The following is an 18886-nucleotide window of genomic DNA, read 5'->3' as shown; positions in this document are numbered from 1 at the left end:
AAGAAAAGTTTCTGCGGACGCCCATGCCTATAAGTATCGCTGTTAGCTAGATAGTTCCTTTTTGGTTACAAAAGGTAACAAACAGATAACAATCTGGGGCGTTTTTTCTGAGTTCAACTGTAGATGTTTGTCAACCCATTCATCACCAACTCATACCCCATGGCACGGCATGTATCAGTACATAAAATACAGCTGTATTCAGTATATCGTGATTTATCTATTAACGTGTCATGTGAAGATACACAATGTTCCTGAAAAAAAAAGGATATACAAGTGATTCATCCGGTCTCATGGGTCTACAAGTCACTGGCATTTTTACATTTATAGAAAAAAAAACATCATTATACCTGTGTTATGATTTTTGAGTGGGTAATTCAAAATATATTGAGAAACCTCTCAGTCTTTGGCATTGCGTCAATATATATATAGTACGATTGGGCACTTAGAGAATACCTGTTTTTATTTGTGACTGGATTTCAGACTTTCTTTTAGATAGAAGACAATCTGTTTAAATCAATGCTCGTGCCTCCTTATACCCCCTTTACAATGGACGGCGTCCTTTCTGCGACCATGAAATTTGGCATCGCTGTGGTCTTAATAAGGAGGCACGAGCATTGATTTGGTATCAGAATGAATGCTCAATGATCGGCCAGTTGTCGGCACGTAAAGTATTATAATTCTTTAACTCTCAAATGGGGCCGAACTGCTGGACGCAGAAGGGACGCCGTCCAGTGTAAAGGGGGCTTTATTACGACCACAGCGATGCCAAATTTCATGGTCGCAGAAAGGACGCAGAAAGAACGCCGTCCAGTGTAAAGGGGGTATAAGGGGATTTAACTTACGGTATGTTCAACCATTCATTTCAAAACATAGATGGATAGATTGGAATTTGTCATAAAATGCTGATACAATTTATGAAAAAATTCATGAGGTCTGCATAACCCGTGTAAATTTATTAATAGCATATTATGGACAGTATAAAATAAATCATGACATGAAAAACAGAGGTGGGGAGCAAAACGAAATTTTGACTGTTCATAAAATGATCAAAGTAGAAAAGAATATTGAAGAATTAGGCAGTTTAATATTTCAGAAATACGCTTGTGTAGTTCTCATTTGTTAAACTATAGGAATAAATGAAGTATTAATCCTATCGTTTTGTTCTGCCATCTGATTAAGATTTTTTTATATATACTTCCCCGAATAGGGTACAGTCATCAACATAAACATCTAAAAGAATCGTTTTATAAATGAGCATCAAGCATCACCGTCCCATACATGTAAATAATCAATTGCATAATAAATGGATATATAAATGTAGTACTGCATAGCTACTTCATATGCTACTGGTATACGCTGAGTCAGTGCTCCTGGTATGTTTTTCATGAATCAGTCTCGTAATAAATGTAGTCGCATTTTTTGTTTTTCCTTAACCATAACTTCAATGTATTTCTGTCATGGTACACCTGGCCTTCGAGTTTTTTTTCCAGATCTGCTCTCACATTATATCTGATGCCCGCTGCCATGGTATGTTTTAGCCTTATGTTAGCAATTTTCTTAGATCTATTTGGTTTATAAACCTGTGTTATCCACTTGTCCGCAAACCAACCCTGGAAAACAGCAGGGTAATGAAACCCAAATATATCGATATGGGTCCTGTGAACGAATTCGTACGTCAAAATTTGTGTGTTTCCTCCTCGGTTATTTGGTCCTACAACGCCAACATTTGGTGGATTGAACTTCGATAGCTCATTGATAAATGTTTCAGTCCATGACTTTGTCACCATTAATGTGTCGTCATTAATTCTGTAAAGGTAGTCCATTGAGTCATTGTACGCCGCCATCATTGCGTAATTCTGAGCTCGCGCTGGTGAACCCTCGAATGGGCAGCGAACAAAACGCAAATATACTAGTATAGACGAAGAGCAATGCTGTTTGACCATGTCCAAAAATTTGCAAGTGAAATTGACTCTCGAATTTTGGTCTTTGAAGAAAATATCCGTGTAATCGTAGCTAAAATAGAAATGATAGGAGTAACCCGGAGAAGCTGTTTCACAGAAACTTGGCATTAGCGTTGTAAAAACTGGAAGTGTGGACAAAACCGCCCATGGTTTAAGACTTTTAGTGCTGATAGCACAACCAATACCGATTGATATCTGTTTAGTGTTTTTGTCGTTCATACCCAGAGTGAAATTTGTTCCGTTATACCTGAATATGGCAGGCACAAATTCATATTTTCTGAGCCGAACATTTTTTGTAACGTGTATCTCGTAGATGGAGATGAAAGTAGATGCTGTGATCATTAAACAAATCACCATGGAAACCATAAAGACCTTCTGCAATGACTGCATCTTTATGAAATTCTAGATTACTGTCGGAAATATCTGAAAGAGTTTTACAAGTTAAGTTTTTACTGTGTATTATTCAATAACACCTTGAAAAGAATCCTCCTTTAACCATGAGTAAAATATATCTGCCAATCTCTATTTTGTATTGTACTTTGTCATTCCTGGCCTTGTTTTGGGGTACAGGTTTTAACTTGTCATGTTTTAACATCTCAGCAGCGTACATTTGTATGATTTTTTTCAACATGTTCCCCTTTCGAGTTTGTGAACGTACAACAACGTTTGTCTGGTTACTCTAGACGAAGACTAACGAGTCCCTTTTGTCTGCGTATTGGACTTTTTTTCATACGTCAGTGCTAAACGTGAAGTGTGACAAAAAATTTGGGAACGGAGAACGAACACTTTTCAGCTTACTTACTCGTCGCAAAACAAAATCCGATATCGGATAGCAGTCGCGATGAGCCGAGGTTGATCACAACACGGATCTTCTTTAATCCTTCCCCCAATTCTGTTCAAGTTCATAAAGACTAAAAAATGTGCGCTCACAGACAAAAAGATGGTATGAGCTCCATTGAATGTCATTCACCGTCTACAAATGTAGACAGTGCCTGAAGGGCGTGATATATCTTGTCAGTTGAGTCTGTGGGACAGTGACAATTACATTCAGCTTGTTTGTGTCGAAGTTATTTGAAATGATGACGTATGATATTAAAATTATTTCTATTTTATTTCTCACACATACACAAATACGCGTGCGAAATGCACTGTTTCGCACGTCTTTTTTTATTATTATTTTTTTTTAGAAAGTGGCCCCGGACCCTGATTGAATATGTATAGGTTTTTTATTTTACATTTATTATCATTTTAACAATAATTTAGCCATCGTGTGACTGCAGGGAATACGAATGTTGGTAAAAGGTGTATAAATTTGATTTAGCGTTAATTTCTTTCGTGCGCTGATCATCATGCAAGTCCTGTAATTAAGGGAAGCAGTGGCTAAACCCTCCATACAAGCCTAGGCCTGAGGGGGGGGGGGGGGGGGGGGGTCCAACCTCCGGGAATTAGAGTAACAACCTAAAAGAGGCCCCCACTTCCTAAATATGGATAAGTTCGAGAAGATGTTATCATCGACATTAACCTATATCTGATGGACCACTGGTTAGAGTGCCCGCCTCTGAAGCTCGCAAACAAGGGTTTGATTCGCCTGTGGACAGGTAAACCATAAAAACGCAGTATGAGGGATATATGTAATAGCTCAGCTTTCATGTTTGTAAAATCAACACTTGTTTTACTGCCTGTATATTATAATTTATGTTTAAGTATATCCACTAAATTTTACCTATTTCATTACGTATGTTTTTTGACCATAAAGTTTTGAAAAAATGTGCTACGGCTTATAAGATTATCATTTTTATTATCATAAGCGATACCTGCTGTGCTTGCACCCAGCACATAAGGGCAGGAGCACGGATAAACTTCCTGGTCTGTCAGAGAAAGATTTTTTCGTTTGCTAGCTTTCAGCACTTCACACGGCATTCTGGGCTATAACCTCCCCATGGAGGCAAAAGCGTCAACACACAGAATGTATCAGGGCCAAAAAAAGACCAGGTGTCCCTAAATTGCGCTGAAACGCATCAGTAGTGCATAATATAAGAAGCGAACTCTCCTTTTTTTATTTATTATATTGCACTCTAAAAACAAATCGGTTATTGACCGTACCCATAAAATCGGTTGACGTGAAATCAGATACAAACAACGGTTTATTCGGTTATTGATCAATCAGTCGATTGGTCAACTTGGGAACCGTATGGATCGGTTATTGAATAACTGATCTGAGGACATTTGACAGGAATATCGAAAGCCTGTAAAGTAATTCTACAAAGCTAATGAATCTTGTTTATTTATAATGATTTTGCCCTTCTACAAGCGTACCTAGCGGGGAATGGCCTCGTATATTCTGCATTCTATTAATCAGTATGCCCAGTTATTTAGAGTGACTATCCACGGAATTAAACCACCAAAATGGATTTTTCTGGGTTAAAAGTCATTTCTCACCTACTCACGGACATTTTTTTAACCTGCCCTTGTACTTTAAGGCTTCGTTCACATGGAATGTCTATTTTCTAAAAATCTATTTTCTATTCGCGCTATCTTATGATCACGGTCTGTGCCCTGAATATCCCGCCGCGTAATTACTGGCAGCGCGAGCCAGTTACTTATAGTAAATAGAATTTAGAAAATAGAATTTAGAAAATAGACATTGCATGTGAATGAAGCCTTATTCATGTCTTATTTCATTTGAGTTTAATTATTTAGATCTAAATGACGTCTGGCCAGTTGTTTAGAAGGTCATTTATCTTCCCTGACCTTCACCGGGGCAAAACATTGTTTTCACTTCATAACACAAAATATAGGCGCGATCCCGCGTCGTGTATAATACTACCCAGTTTCAAAATAAATAGATAAACAATTAAATGAATAAATAAATAATTAAGTCAGTTATTTTGCATGAGAGTGATGTTACACTAATCCTGATAGGGTTAGATGTGCCATATTGACCATGTAACCTTGATAATTAAGTTCTTATCCAGGATAATATTTATTTATTTATTTATTTATTTATTTTTATTTTGTGAAACCGGGGCCAGACGTTGCGAGCTGTCATGGCTACTTCACAAGGCTGAAAGATAATGTGTTTTTTTTTTTCAAACGCGTGGTGAGTCACTGTAAGTTGAGACATTTTCTTATATAATAACATAATCATAACACACATACGTACTTCAGATCTCAGAACTTTATTGAAAAAAAACTCATTTGGACTAGTGCTACGTAAATGTCATTTTGCCAACAGATGTTTTGTGAATGCTTTAAAATAGACGAAAATAAATAAATAATTATTTATTTTAATGTTGTTTTCGTCTGTGTTTAGATACCCAGTATACGAGACAGTACAAAGTGTGACAGTGTTATAGTTGTGTCGTGCATAGGCGATGTCGTTGTTGTGAACACATTACTCAGCTACGTCATTCCATATTTACATATCTAGTAGTAGCAGTAGTAGTGGCAGTTTATTTCCGTGTAGGTGTGCCAATATAAACAACAAAAAGTAAAAAACGCACAAATGTACCAGAGCTTATTACAGAAAGCTGTTGCTAAATAAATTATACATGTAGATACTGGGAATACGTTTTGTACAGGTATACAAAATCTAGAACAACTCCCACGGGGCCTTCACATAGCTCATATACAGGGTGCACTATTAAAGCTTAGTTTACACTGCTCTCACGTACTGGACTTCACTGTCGAACTATCGAAAGAGTCCGACTGGAAGCAAGAAGGTGACTCACTCACCGCTTTTTTATCAATAATGTCAGGCATAAGCTCAGGAAGCAGTGAGATAAGGGGACCCCAGCCTGATGCACATTATTTTTCTGAAAGGCTAATCCCCTTACCTATCCGGTGTGGGATAGAGGGTATCAAGAATTGTCGAACCCTGTTTTAAATCGTCACCTTTTTCTCCTCCCTTTCCCTACCAATATTTATGTTTAAAAAAAAATGCAATTTTGGGACGTTTTGTAGTATTGAGAACAAAATGCAGGTCAGGATGGAGGCCGTCTTCTTGGTCTTCTGGGAGACGATCAGAATTTTTCAAGTTTACTTTCTGTTCGAAAATGGTCAAAAATGGAGGATGGATCAACAAAGATAATTAGGAAGACTGTCAGAAAATGTCAACCCCTGAACTTTTCTTTAGCGGACTTTTGTGTGCCTGTTTCTTTTTCACCCTTGGAGGAGACAGTAGGGGCTCATTTTGTCCACCTCCTCATCTACAGTACACTGTAGGCCTACACTGGATCCTTTTACACATTTGGTTTAAAGAACTGTCTGTCAAACACGTGGTATATGCACGGTGGGAATATTTTTATTTTCCGGGTACAATATAAGTAACTTATATTTAACCATGAACAGATACGGAGATAGATCCTGTTGATACATGTACTGGGTATACCCTGTATATATAATGTGTAACGCGACTATAAGCACAACATATATACCATGCATTGATGCTTCCAATAATACGAGGATCTGAATAACAAAGGTTCCCGTAAATGTCTACCGAAAGGAAATGCACCTTAAGCAGGGTACGTTTTCACGAGTGCTGTTATTCTTCCGCCACAGACGGGACAAAAAGATAGGTGTCGCTTACAATTGTCACAAGACACAATGTGCGCACAAGGTAAAATTAAGACATCAGCATCGGCCGCTTTACAAATTTTACACAGTTTTAGTTCTTTGAGACGTTGGTTTTCCTTTCTAATATCTTCATAAGGGTCCTCTGTCTTCGTCTTCCCTTCGTCTTTCAATTTTTCTTTCTTTTCGGGTGTTGTGAGCGCAGACGCGCCTTCGACAGGGGATTCAGTGTCACGTGGTTTGCTATCAGATGACTGTAGTTCAAATACAGCGTCTAAAAGAGCTGGTGCATTTGGGAAGTCATCACCTGAAATGAGTGTTTTGAGATTTATATGTTGTGAATAATTGCATCAATTTCTACTTGTAAAAATGAAAATAAAGATAGTCGAATAGAAAGTCTACTAGAAAAATTAACTGGCCAGTAAGTTTTACATAGGCCTTATTGAACACATTATAGGGGCCTATATATTTGGAGTACACATACAAACAGCTGCTTTCTTTTTTCTTATGATAAAAAGGAAGAAAAAAACAAGTACCAAGTGTATCCCATCTTCGTTGAATGGCCTGCTTCACCAGGGATTCCTCAAAACCCACATCTAAGGCAGCACGAGCATAGGGTTTTCTTAATTCAGCACTCAGTGTTCGTGGGCCAGAATGAAAATGAATAAAAATATGTGTCAACGCTCAATGAACATGCCTGATTACGGTTTTCAAGGAAAATATTCGATCTATTTGCCTTTTTTTTCTGTTTGGAAATGTGAATATTATAGGCGAATAAAAGGTATAAGGCTTTCATACAGTATTTAGCATCACTGGCAGTTAAAAAATGGAAATAAAAATTCTTGAGGTAAATGACTGTGTTGAAGTGGCCCTTATAAGAGAAAACTGGGTCCTTTGTCACCTAGGTAAGATGACCCATTTTAACGACCGCCTCCAGATGTTTTCGTTACTGCATTAAGAGCTTTGGAAGAATAGCATTTGTTCAGACGTTTTCATTTCATTTTCTTTTTTTCCTATTTTTTTTTTTTTTTTTTTTCTTTTTTTTTTTTTTTTTTGGCAAAGCGAATGCAAGTCCACCTGCCGTTCATTTTCCTAACAAAGACCTGGTCGATACGCTACTACAATACTGCTCTTCTTCCACACACAAGATCAAATTAAACAAAGACATAAACGCTACACCATCTGCTTAGCCACTTATGCGTATGCATATGCATTATGGAAACGCCATATTAAGTTTCTATCGTAGATTTCACCCAGTGTTATCCACAGAAATGCCATTGTACACGTACTTTGAGAAGATGGTGCACCCCCTTGTCCGCCTCCCGGGATACCAGGCGGTGACCCCTGAAATGAAATAGAAATATACGTATATTCTAATCTGATAATAATAATAATAATAATAATAATAATAATAATAATAATAATAATACAAAATTTATCTAATCCGCACCAGTTTGAATACGCTCTTAATAAAATGTAGAAAACTGGGCGTGGTGATTAAGGGGAAAAAATAGAAATCCCTTACATAAGAGAGTGGCATCTGACAACTCAAGTGAATCAAAAGTATTCAAAAGTAAGCTGCAGTGCTGCTCAGCTGGGATTGCTCTTTATCACTGAAATACATGGGTAATAACCAAAAGAACACTGAGAATCCTTGCCAAGGACGTTGGTTGCGTTAAACATCAGTATCTTATCTCTTATAGCGGTGTTCCCCAAGACTGCTGACTGTTACAGTGTAGGCCCCCTATGGCTTATTTTACATGTACCCGGTACGTCACTCACTGTTTTAAATACAGTATATATAGCTGTTGGAAACTTCCCCTTAAAGGGGGCACTGCGCAGTTTCATATATTATATGCGTGTATCAAGATAATACGTCTTCGATGCAAAACGCAAAACTGCGTTTAAAAATACTTGAAAACTTCCACCTGACCACTTCATAATTTAGCACACGATTAACATTATAACCTGCATGCAGTAACTTCTGCGTTGCTATGCAGCAGAGTAGATCTACCTGTACAAATATGCAGTAAATTCTGCGTTCCTATACAGCAGTGTAAGTTACTCCTCTGGCACATGTAATACACTTACCCGTCCATACCTCACAACGCTCCGTATAAACTCTAGTCCTTTACATTGTTTTAAAAATCCACACTTAGGAAACCATCTGGCGTGTTCTCTCCAAGGTTCATCTCCAACTTCCCAATTCTTCAGCCCACCGTTGCAGAAAAAACATTTCACATTATCATTAAAGCCGGCGTAGAAAAATCCTGCCTCTGCGAGCGATGCCGGCGTTTGGTCTTTTTCGGGAGGCCACGATTCATAGGTCGATAGTCTGGCGTGAATGGTGGCAAAAGCCGGGTGACGTGCTCTTTCGTATACCACGGGGTTTTCGTCGAGATTAGGTAGGTCTCCTGGACGACGAGGTGGCTGATGCATTCGTGAAAAAACAAAATGGCTGCTTATGACTATGAAAAATCCCCTATCGGTAGCTTTCGTTTATGGAGGTACGTATTTGCTCACTATCGGTCATAAGGTTATTCAGGACCGGTGTCACGAAACTGAGGGTCCGTGTGAGAGAAAGTCCGCCCTCCACATAGTTATAATGGTTAGGGTTAGCCTGACCTAAGTGGGTCAAAATCTAGGGCGAGGTTCACCTGAACAAATGAAAGGGAAGCGGACTCTCTGTCATGGGGGGCTGGTACATGACACCGGTCATGAGGTTATCCAGTATTTAAGGTGGGCTGATCTGACTCCTTTATCAATATATATATTACCAAAAACATACTTAAAACAAGTCATGTTTAATCAAACTTCATGAGAAGGGAGGGGCGTGTATAACTGGCATCATAAATTCCCATTAAATTTCGTCTGCGTGACAGTGACCATTTCAATATAAAGCAACAGCTAAATTTACTTAATGTCTCCTAAAATGCATGACATTTTTCGTTCTTGCTGTGGTAGTTCTTTTTTTTTATTGGGAAAGCAAAATGCCGAAAGGCATTAGTAATGATGTTAATATCAAAGGGGATTCCTCAAAAGTCATTAGCAGCCAATTCTGCATCGAATGTATCGCCCACCACATTGCCAAGAGGACCTAAACAGGTACAGTTGACATCTTATACGGCGGGAATTGCAAAATTTTAGCGGGTGCCCCGCTCGTATCGCATTGATCATTATTTCTTAGCGATCCGTCTGTACCGGTGTAATGGAACTGAGGGTCCATGTAACAGAAAGTCCACCCTCCATTTAGTTACATGCATAACAGTTAGGGTTCTAATTATTAATTACATACATACGCACACACACACACACACACACACACACACGAAAAAACAAATACTTATATCAATCAATTTTTGTTCATAGCAAAAGAAAAAATGATGGGTTAAATAAAAACAACAATACAATCAGGACAAATTGATATGAATTATCTTAAAATAACGCTAGTAATAACAATAATGTAAAAGCGTATGATTCTATTAACGTTAACGGAATCCTGCTCCATACTCCTCTCAATAGTTTTATAAAGTGTCTTTTTTAACATCCGAAATGTGCTCCCCGAAGCTCTAAAAGAAATCAAAATACTTAAACATTTAAATACAAATGTATCAATTAATAAGCAATTAGCATTTGATTAGCAATTACGTTAATAAGAATCATTATAACGAATTCATGATTTACACGGAGAGGTCGCTGAATGGCTAGGAGACCGCCACACTCCAATAACTGCACCAAGCTGTGACCTCCGTAACCTAGTTTTCATTTTCATACTGCCTACGCTTGAGTATTGACAATTACGCCTTCCGCTGACCTATATATATAAATGCTAGCTATTGCCGCAGCTGTCGGTCAGTAGTGTACCTTGAACCATAAATGACCAGTGGTCTTAGCAGTCTTAGCATAGCAAGATCTACTCGGCGTGTTAAACTGTTGGGAGTACACGATGCAGGCTTTATTCAAGTCTCTGGAAAAAGAAACGCTGGAACCAGTGGAGGGCCGAGTTACGGGTATGTACCAGTAGGATCCTCTCCCAGGGCCGTATATTTTTTCACTAGATATTCTCATACTAGATATTCACAGGAAATTTATGTGTGGAATTCACATCATAAGGCAGTTGAGATGTAGTTAAGATGAGAGAGAGAGAGAGAGAGAGAGACAGAAGGAGACAGACAGACAGACAGTCGACAGACAGACAGACAGAGGGAAAGAGGGAGGGAGAAAAGAAGGAATTATGGTCTGTGTTGAAGATATAGAGAGAAAATAAAAGAGATTGATGGCATTTTTTACCAAATGACTCAAGTCAGTAAGATCATCGAGAATACCGAAGATCTAGGGTTCCGTCGACGACCTTACCACGGTAGTGTTGTGACTCAACCAAGCTGATTAAAAAGTCAAAATGTGAACTGGATACATAAAATGAAGTTTGTTTTATACTGACCGCGCACTCTTTAAAACATACACAGTACACTCACACAAGCACTCAAGCACCAAGCCTTGGCCCGTGTCTTACGTAAAGAAGTCGCGCGAGAGGTGTTTTAAAAAATGCCCCGCTATGAAGGATACATCTACATGGCCATTTCCCCATTATGCAAACCTGCAAACGTTCACATATGAGACACGTACAGTGGCAAGTTATCGGACCTTGGATTGGTAAACAACGTTATGTAATTCTGCCGTCGTCTGAGCCAGATAACACGAGTACAGTGATATTATGTTGGCATTTTGATTGTGCGCTTTTGTGTTATTCTAAACTGTACACATATACACGCCAATATGACATGCACATGCCAGAACTGTGTCCCATTTAATATATACAGAATGAAAATGCCGCTTATGTGATGGGATGAGATCGGAATATGTAAGGATGATTGCATTGTATGTGGCCTGTATATTACCAGTACATTTCATCTACCCTCAGGTATACACAGTGCCCTCTGATATGCAAAAATGCAAGTAGCTAGGTCTTTGTATAAACCTGGTCAAAGGGTTAGCCAGTTTTTAAGATGGACTGATCTGACTCTTAAATATATCAACATTTTACCCAAATCGTACCTAAATCAAGTCATGTAAAATGCAAAAATAACGATTCCTATGCAGTAATTTTGTTAAAGACTACCAGTACTCTGTTATATGTCATCCACTCAGATTCAAGGGTAAAGGTTCTTCTTTGGAGCTGAGGATTGATCTTGATTGATTGTAATTTGTTGCTTCCTAGTGCTTAAATGCAGTGTGTTAAAATAATTTAAAGATATGAGGAGTCCTTTCGTTCTTTTCCGTGTGCAGAGTTTTTAAAAGAAATAAAACCGGGGGACTGTTTGGACCGCTTTTGAGTGTTAAGCTTTTCAAATAGTGAGCCTGTGGCCAGGGGCTTTAGAGGTTAATTTCAATGGCCTATTTTTGGTGTAAAGACGGGGGAGAAAAACAGAAAGGGAGCCGATAATAAGGTCATGTAATTTTATGCCGGTACCAGTGTAAGTCTGAATAGACTTCATTGTTCATTGCCATCGAGGCATTCACTGGTAATAGAAGTAAACACGGCGCATTAACAATTAGCCTACTTTTACTGGGATCATGAAAGTAAAAACGCCAAAGATGCAAACGTAGGCGTCGGTTTTAGATTTTTGTTGTCAGTTGTTTGACCTGTTGTTTAATTGTATTCTTTCCACACAATTGATTTTTATCACATCTTAGTAAGTACACACTATAACAGTTATTAACGTGGTTGAGAGGTGGTGTGCGGTTTTTTTTTTTTTTTTTTTTTTTTGAGATATATATGCACGTAAAACTGCAACTGTAATTAGAAATGACGTGGCATGGGCGTTTCAAATACACATAAAGTTATGCATATGGAATGCTGACATTAATACCACTACACACTTGCAACCGGCAGGTTGTGCTCGACATGCAGGAACGTCATGACAGCGCCGGCTGATGCGGTTAAAAAGAAACAGTAGATGCGTTAGATGTGACAACAAGCAATTGTGTCGTGCTTGGTGTGACTGTGTAGTGATCCATTAGTTCTAGAAAGTAGTTCCTGGTAGTAGTATGAAATATATACTCCCTATCAAAATAAAACATAAAAAAAATAAAATTAAATTAAATGAATAATAATAAATAAATTAAAATCAAATTAAATAAAATAAAAAAGGAGGGACTACTAATGAAATGCTAACAAAAAGTCCTTTAAAATCCACTTCGTAAAAATGTATCCCTCAGATATGAATAACTTTTAAGGACAGGTAATTAAAATGCCTTTTTATTGTTAATTTGAATAATTTTTTCTTCAAAGAAAAAAAATTGATTCGAATTTCAACTAAATAGGATCTTCTTAAATTTAAAGAAAAAAAAAACATTTTCCTTGGCTGAGTTCCAATCTTTTGGGATTATTTTTCTAGTTTTTTTTTCTATTTCCAGGTACAATTCCCTCCTGGCTTAGTGGCAGTTTCTATAGAAACGGACCTGGGAAATACGAAGTTGGTGACACAAAATACAATCATCTCTTCGACGGGTTGGCACTTCTCCAGAAATTCAGCATAAAGGATGGACGAATATCATATCAAAATAAATTTCTGAAAAGTGAAACTTTTCTGAAAAACATGAAAGCCAATAGAATTGTTGTGTCAGAGTTTGGGACTCTTGCACATCCGGATCCTTGTAAAACTCTGTTTCAAAGGTACCAGTAGAACGGTCAATTTAAATCTGATGTACTAAGTTTGTATTACGTTATGGTAGATTTTTAAGAAAATGTGACATAGAATCTGTGTTAAAAGCGCGTAGGACCCTAAAAATAAGTACTATTGAAGATAAGACTACTTAAACATACTTAACAAGAATCGACACTTCCCTTTATTTCCGTATCCGAAACTAATTCGTTAAAGTAACTCGAGGCGGAGCCTCCTCTTCACTCGACTAAATAATCTCCAACTCTGTAATCTCTAACTATACAGCTGTATTGCATTTTGTAGGTTTTTCTCCTACTTTTATCTGGATGAAGATGAAATGATGACGGATAACTGCTCCGTAAATATTTTCCCAATGGGGGACCAGTTGTATGCATCTACTGAGACAAAATGGCTGCGAAAGATTGACCCTGAAACTTTGGAGACGCCAGGCAGGGTAAGTGATGTATTGAAAAAAGAAATTAAAAGTCAACTTTTGCGTGCAAAAAATGCCAGCGACACTTTTCAAAAAAAAAAAAAAAAAAAAAAAAAAAAAGGGACAGAGCATACGCTATATATGAAAAAGAATATTTTAAATCGGTCTTTCAAAGACAAAACTCTGCCAAACTCTGCGTTTTAAAGATGAAAACGATGCTCTTTGAAAAAAATGTAAAAACAAGGCGCACTCAAAATATCAATTAATATATTTTAAATATTTCTTTCAAAGACAAAACTCTTCCACATCTTATATTTATTGAAAGAATTGTAGAACTAAGAAAGTATTGCGAACAATTCATTGTATTATTAAACAGGTAGATATCACCCAGTTTGTTGCCACTAATTCTGCTACTGCACACCCTCATCATGACAGAGACGGGTGTGTCTACAACATAGGAAACTGCTTCAAGGGAAGACCGAGGCTTGCCGTTATCAGATGGAACCCCCCATCGAAAGGTAGGAGTTTTCTCTCTCTCTCTCTCTCTCACACACACACACGTGTACGCGCGCGTTCGCGCGCTCGCGCGCGCACACACACACACACACAGATAATTTGTTTTTTTAATGGGAATACATCTGTGAAGTCTTATTTTAAGCATTTAAATTTCTGAATTTCTACACCTCATTGTGTGTTCCTCAATGCTCAGTCTCAGAGCTACCCACATAGTGAGGAGGGCCACGGTAGTGTCGAAAACATTGTTTAAGCTCAAGTAAGTGTAGCTCAAGAAATAGAAAGGTTTAAACGTTAAAAATGAACAAAAAATGAAAAACGTTTATTGGCAAATTAAATTAGCTCTGCACTGGACTCCAGGTATTAAGAGTATCGATTCATGATATCTCATCAGTAGAGAAAGCTGTCCTTCTAAAAAAACTAGATCAACTGTAAATATTTCAGAGGCTCCGGATCAAATCCAGAACGCAGAGTTGGTAGCCTCGCTGCCCAGCCCGTACTATGTGAAGTACAGCTACTCCCACAGCTTTGCTCTGACAGAGAACTACATAGTAGTGATACAACAGCCTCTGATCATTAACGTGCTCTCAATCCTGACGGCCAAGATAAGAGGAACGCCCTTTGCCAACGGGATGTATTGGGATAAAAATTGCAAGGTGATGCTTTGCAATTTAAAAAGTCGCTAAATAATTACAGTACAAGGGTTGTTCAAAACGTTTTGTTAAAGATTCTAGGAGAAAATAATAATAATAATAATAATAATAATAATAATAATAATAATAATAATAATATATTTTTTCACATTTTCAGACTGTGTTCCACATCATCAACAAGAAGACAGGAGAGACAATTAACCCTGGTTTCAACTATGTTGGGGACCCACTACTTCTCTTCCATCACATCAATGCTTATGAAGAAGATGGTAAATTATTCTGTTATTATTATTTCTGCCAAGGAGGTCATGTTTTGCCCTTTGGTGGTTTGTAAAATAACAGACTAAATCACAAATTTTTTTGAATTTTTTTTAAAAATGTTCATGATAATTCAGAAAAGGGTTATTAGACGTTGCATAGACTAGGCTTTGATCGTGATCCATTAATAAATGAATTGGCAATATGAATTGAGCTGCAAGCACGGAGGTTTGCGCGCTCTGGGAGCTTTTACAGTTATCATTTTGTTCAACCAATAGCCATTTACTTTACAGGTCACGTGGTTGTTGACGTCTGCTCTGCTGAAGACGGTTCCACATTTGACATGATATTTCTGGACAAACTGCAGTCAGAGGATTTTAAGAAGTTGATGAAGAAGAATGGTAATACATTCCCAAGGCGGTTCGTGCTTCCACTCAATATTGATGAAAAGGTATTTATTTCGACCTCTTTCAACCCAGGTTAAACGTATTTGGAAGAGGAGGCAGGTTGACGGGACCTTACGGGCATTTGATTTCTAAATCTATATGCCCAAATGTGCCTGATTTAAAATGATTTCAAAAGTGCACCATTTTTCCAAATTGCTCTGAACTTCCGAAAGCAATGCATTTTCATTTATTGCTTTGTAATTCGTTCAAAAAGATTATCTTACTATTCACATGTGAGATTAGCACGATAGACATTGTTTCAGTCTTTACTGGGAAGCTTTGGTTCCCCCAATATAATATCCCAGTAGTGTTGCTATATTAATTTTTATATTTTAGGCAAGTAATTTAGTGACTCTTAGAGACACAAGAGCAACGGCAACCATGTCAGGAAAAAACGAAATATTCTGCAAGGACGAACGTTTGAGTGATATCTGTAAGTTTTCCGGCTTATTCCAATATATTTAAATATATATATTTTTAAATTGTACACATGTAATAGACTCATGATCTTCATGTAATTGACTGTTATATTAAAATTGCTGAATGGAAGTATCTTTTGGAATCTTTCAGTTGGAAAAAATATTAGTTATTATCAAAATGATTATTTATTGCAGTATTGTAAATATTGTATTGTTTTTTCTGTGATAAAAAAAAAAACAACTGAAAAAGCAAATATGTGTTATGAATTTAAAATTGCATTTATAAATAAAGCAATGAATACACTATAATTCTGCTGCAGTGACGGAGTTCCCTATGGTGAATTATGAACTAGTTAACGGCCGGAAGTACCGTTACATGTACGGCATATCGACAAACGTTGTGGGGGACTACTCCACTGGGGTAAGACTTAGAGCGCATTAAAAACAGCGGAGTAACAGATCCGCGGATCAAAAATGGCGATCCACTAAAACGATCGCCGTTATATTCTCGCTAAGACACTGGATAGATTCCCCGCGGGGATTATTACGCAAGAAGCATTCAAGTGGGTCGGCCATATTTGATCCGAAGATCTGTTAGTCCATTATTCTGAATGCGCTCTTTCATTACACTATCAAATATGGTCATTCATTGTTCCAAGTACACACACATATAGATATTGCATACACTTATTTATACAAGATAAATGGTTTAGCAACACACGGGGCTCGTTTCCCCATTTGAGTTGACTGAGGACATAATAAAAGTTGGTGTTTAATACCAGTTGGCGCGATTAAATTCGCATTAATTTCGCGGATTATTGGTAATCAAATCATAGGTCGAATCAGATACTGAACGACAAGTCATGTTTTCCTTCGAGTAATGCTCTGTGCATTTTATTTCATACTAGTTGGTGAAGACTGATGTTCAAAATAAAACAACCGTGAGGTGGGATGAGACCGATTGCTACCCATCAGAACCCTGGTTTGTGCCCTCTCCAGACAGCAAGGAAGAGGATGATGGTGAGGACCAATTAACACAATGCCACACCTAGCAATGTCACATCTTACATTGTATCACATACTGTACATGTACACTGCAACATGAAATATTCACACCTAGCGTGCTGTTGCATCGGAAGGTAGATCTCATGTAATGCTGCTACCATTACAGAGAGCGTACGTATCGATGTCTGTAACGCACTGTTGTGCTCCTTATTATTTTAATTTACAGCTTTAACTTTTACAACCATTTGTATCGCCCAAGCCATTTATGCATCGCTGTCATGCTAGGACAAATTAGCATACATTGGCTGTGGCGTTTCAAATGCTGCGACCTAGCAATAGCGTCTTATAAGAATTGTTCTATTGTAAATGCCATTCAGTGGTTAACAATGGCAGTTAGACACAACTTTTCTAACCAATAAACGATTTTAGTTTTTTTAGTTCAGAGGGGTACATGTACTCATTTGGTTTCTTTTTACATCTAGGAATCGTGTTATCGTCTGTGCTGAATGATGTGACCATGAAAACCTTCTTGCTTGTCTTGGATGCCAAATCATTCACGGAGTTGGGGAGAGCTGAATTTGATGTAGCGCCTCCTATGGGATTTCACGTCAGATTCATCGACAATGAAACGATAAGAGGGCTGAAGAAGGAGTGAACATTTTTGAGACTATTCTTATTGAAACAACTCGAGTACCAAAACCATACTATTTTCATCTGTATATCGGTTTAACGGCTAAAAGCTTCAGCAATGTATAACCTGTCGATGTACACACACATGCCAGTCACTCATGTTGGGTTTGAGAATGCTTTCATAGCGTATAAACATTCTTTTCCCGATTTTCAAGCTCTTAATATAACGGAAAAGTTACATGTAGCGCTTTGTGCCTCTTTAAAATATCACACATTTGAATTTATCTACAAATGATGGAGAACGTGATGCAATTTTATTTGTTAATATTGAGAACCGGTGGTTTCACTGCAAGTGGGGATGGAACACCTTCGTTTTATTAAAGTATATATAATGGGTTTATTATTTGAAACTATAAAACGTATTGCGTGATGAGAGTTAATGATTTTGTAAACGTCTAAGAACATTTATTGGATACAAAATTGCACGCAATTGAAGTAGAGACATGTCGCTTTACAACTCGGTAAAAATGAAGTTTATATCAATTATTATTATAAATAATGTCGAATGAAATGAATTAATGCTAAATTAATTCAAAATACAGAAAAATGTAAAGTGACTTTGGACTATTGGTTTAAAAGAGATATCACTGAAATATATATCCCGATACTTTTCAAGCCAGTTTCATAGGCATTGTCCTAATTGTACGACTAAATATAGATTAAGGTTGAATTAAGGTCCGCTTTAACTTAAACTCCTTTCATTATGCCGTTTTCACAAATAACAACCCAACCGCCAACGCCTATTAAAGTAGAGCACTGGGGTTGGAGATGGGACATAATTGGCGGATGACAATACATTTTCCTATTTATCCTTGCCTTGATTTTAATACATTTTTGTCCTTAAATATCGAACAATTTGTTTTTGTTCATGATGCATTTTCCATTCAATGTTAAAAACATCTCATCATTATTGTATAATAAAACGTTAATTTACCGAACCTCCATGGCGTACGTCTTTCAATTGTTCTTCTCAATTTACGGCAGATTGAAAATTATAACTATATAAAATTAAAACTATATAAGTCGAGTTTAAACGACGTAATTCTATTAATTTGACATCAAATTGGCACCATGTGCACATGGCAATGAACAAAGGAATGTTAGATACGTTCTTTGCAATAATATTGGATCAAGCAAGAGAGACAATAGAGAGAGCACCAACAGAAAGAAGACATAACTATATAAACTGTACACATGTGTAGGTGTGGTCTCGGTCATTGAACCACATCAAATAAAGTGGTTGAAATCCTCCAGAGTAATTCGGCAATCGT

At 37.4% G+C, this 18886-nt stretch overlaps 2 protein-coding genes across 2 annotated transcripts; one reads left to right on the top strand and one right to left on the bottom strand.

Moving 5' to 3' along the window:
- Positions 1-5127: 5127 nt before the first annotated feature.
- On the bottom strand, positions 5128-9016 carry LOC112041679 (baculoviral IAP repeat-containing protein 7-A-like). Its single transcript, XM_086996165.1, has 4 exons — positions 8625-9016; positions 7823-7877; positions 7070-7183; positions 5128-6840 (listed from the first exon to the last, which is right to left on the bottom strand). Exons 1-4 carry the CDS (start codon positions 8970-8972, stop codon positions 6476-6478), a joined length of 882 nt encoding a protein of 293 aa, XP_086852291.1. The 5' UTR covers positions 8973-9016; the 3' UTR covers positions 5128-6475.
- A 1313-nt stretch (positions 9017-10329) lies between these two features.
- On the top strand, positions 10330-18557 carry LOC106152511 (beta,beta-carotene 15,15'-dioxygenase). The gene is made up of 11 exons (XM_086995592.1): positions 10330-10543; positions 12951-13209; positions 13502-13652; positions 14008-14149; positions 14589-14800; positions 14955-15066; positions 15349-15506; positions 15838-15934; positions 16241-16341; positions 16829-16940; positions 17408-18557. The coding sequence occupies exons 1-11, from the start codon at positions 10480-10482 to the stop codon at positions 17578-17580; spliced, it is 1581 nt and encodes a 526-aa protein (XP_086851718.1). The 5' UTR covers positions 10330-10479; the 3' UTR covers positions 17581-18557.
- The last annotated feature ends 329 nt before the right edge of the window (positions 18558-18886 follow it).

Source organism: Lingula anatina, chromosome 9 (assembly GCF_051362555.1).
Source record: "Lingula anatina isolate TDL-2025a chromosome 9, LinAna3.0, whole genome shotgun sequence".
NCBI classification, from domain to species: Eukaryota; Metazoa; Brachiopoda; class Lingulata; order Lingulida; family Lingulidae; genus Lingula; species Lingula anatina.
The sequence above is the reverse complement of the archived record's forward strand: the minus strand, read 5'-3'. Positions and strand labels throughout refer to the sequence as shown.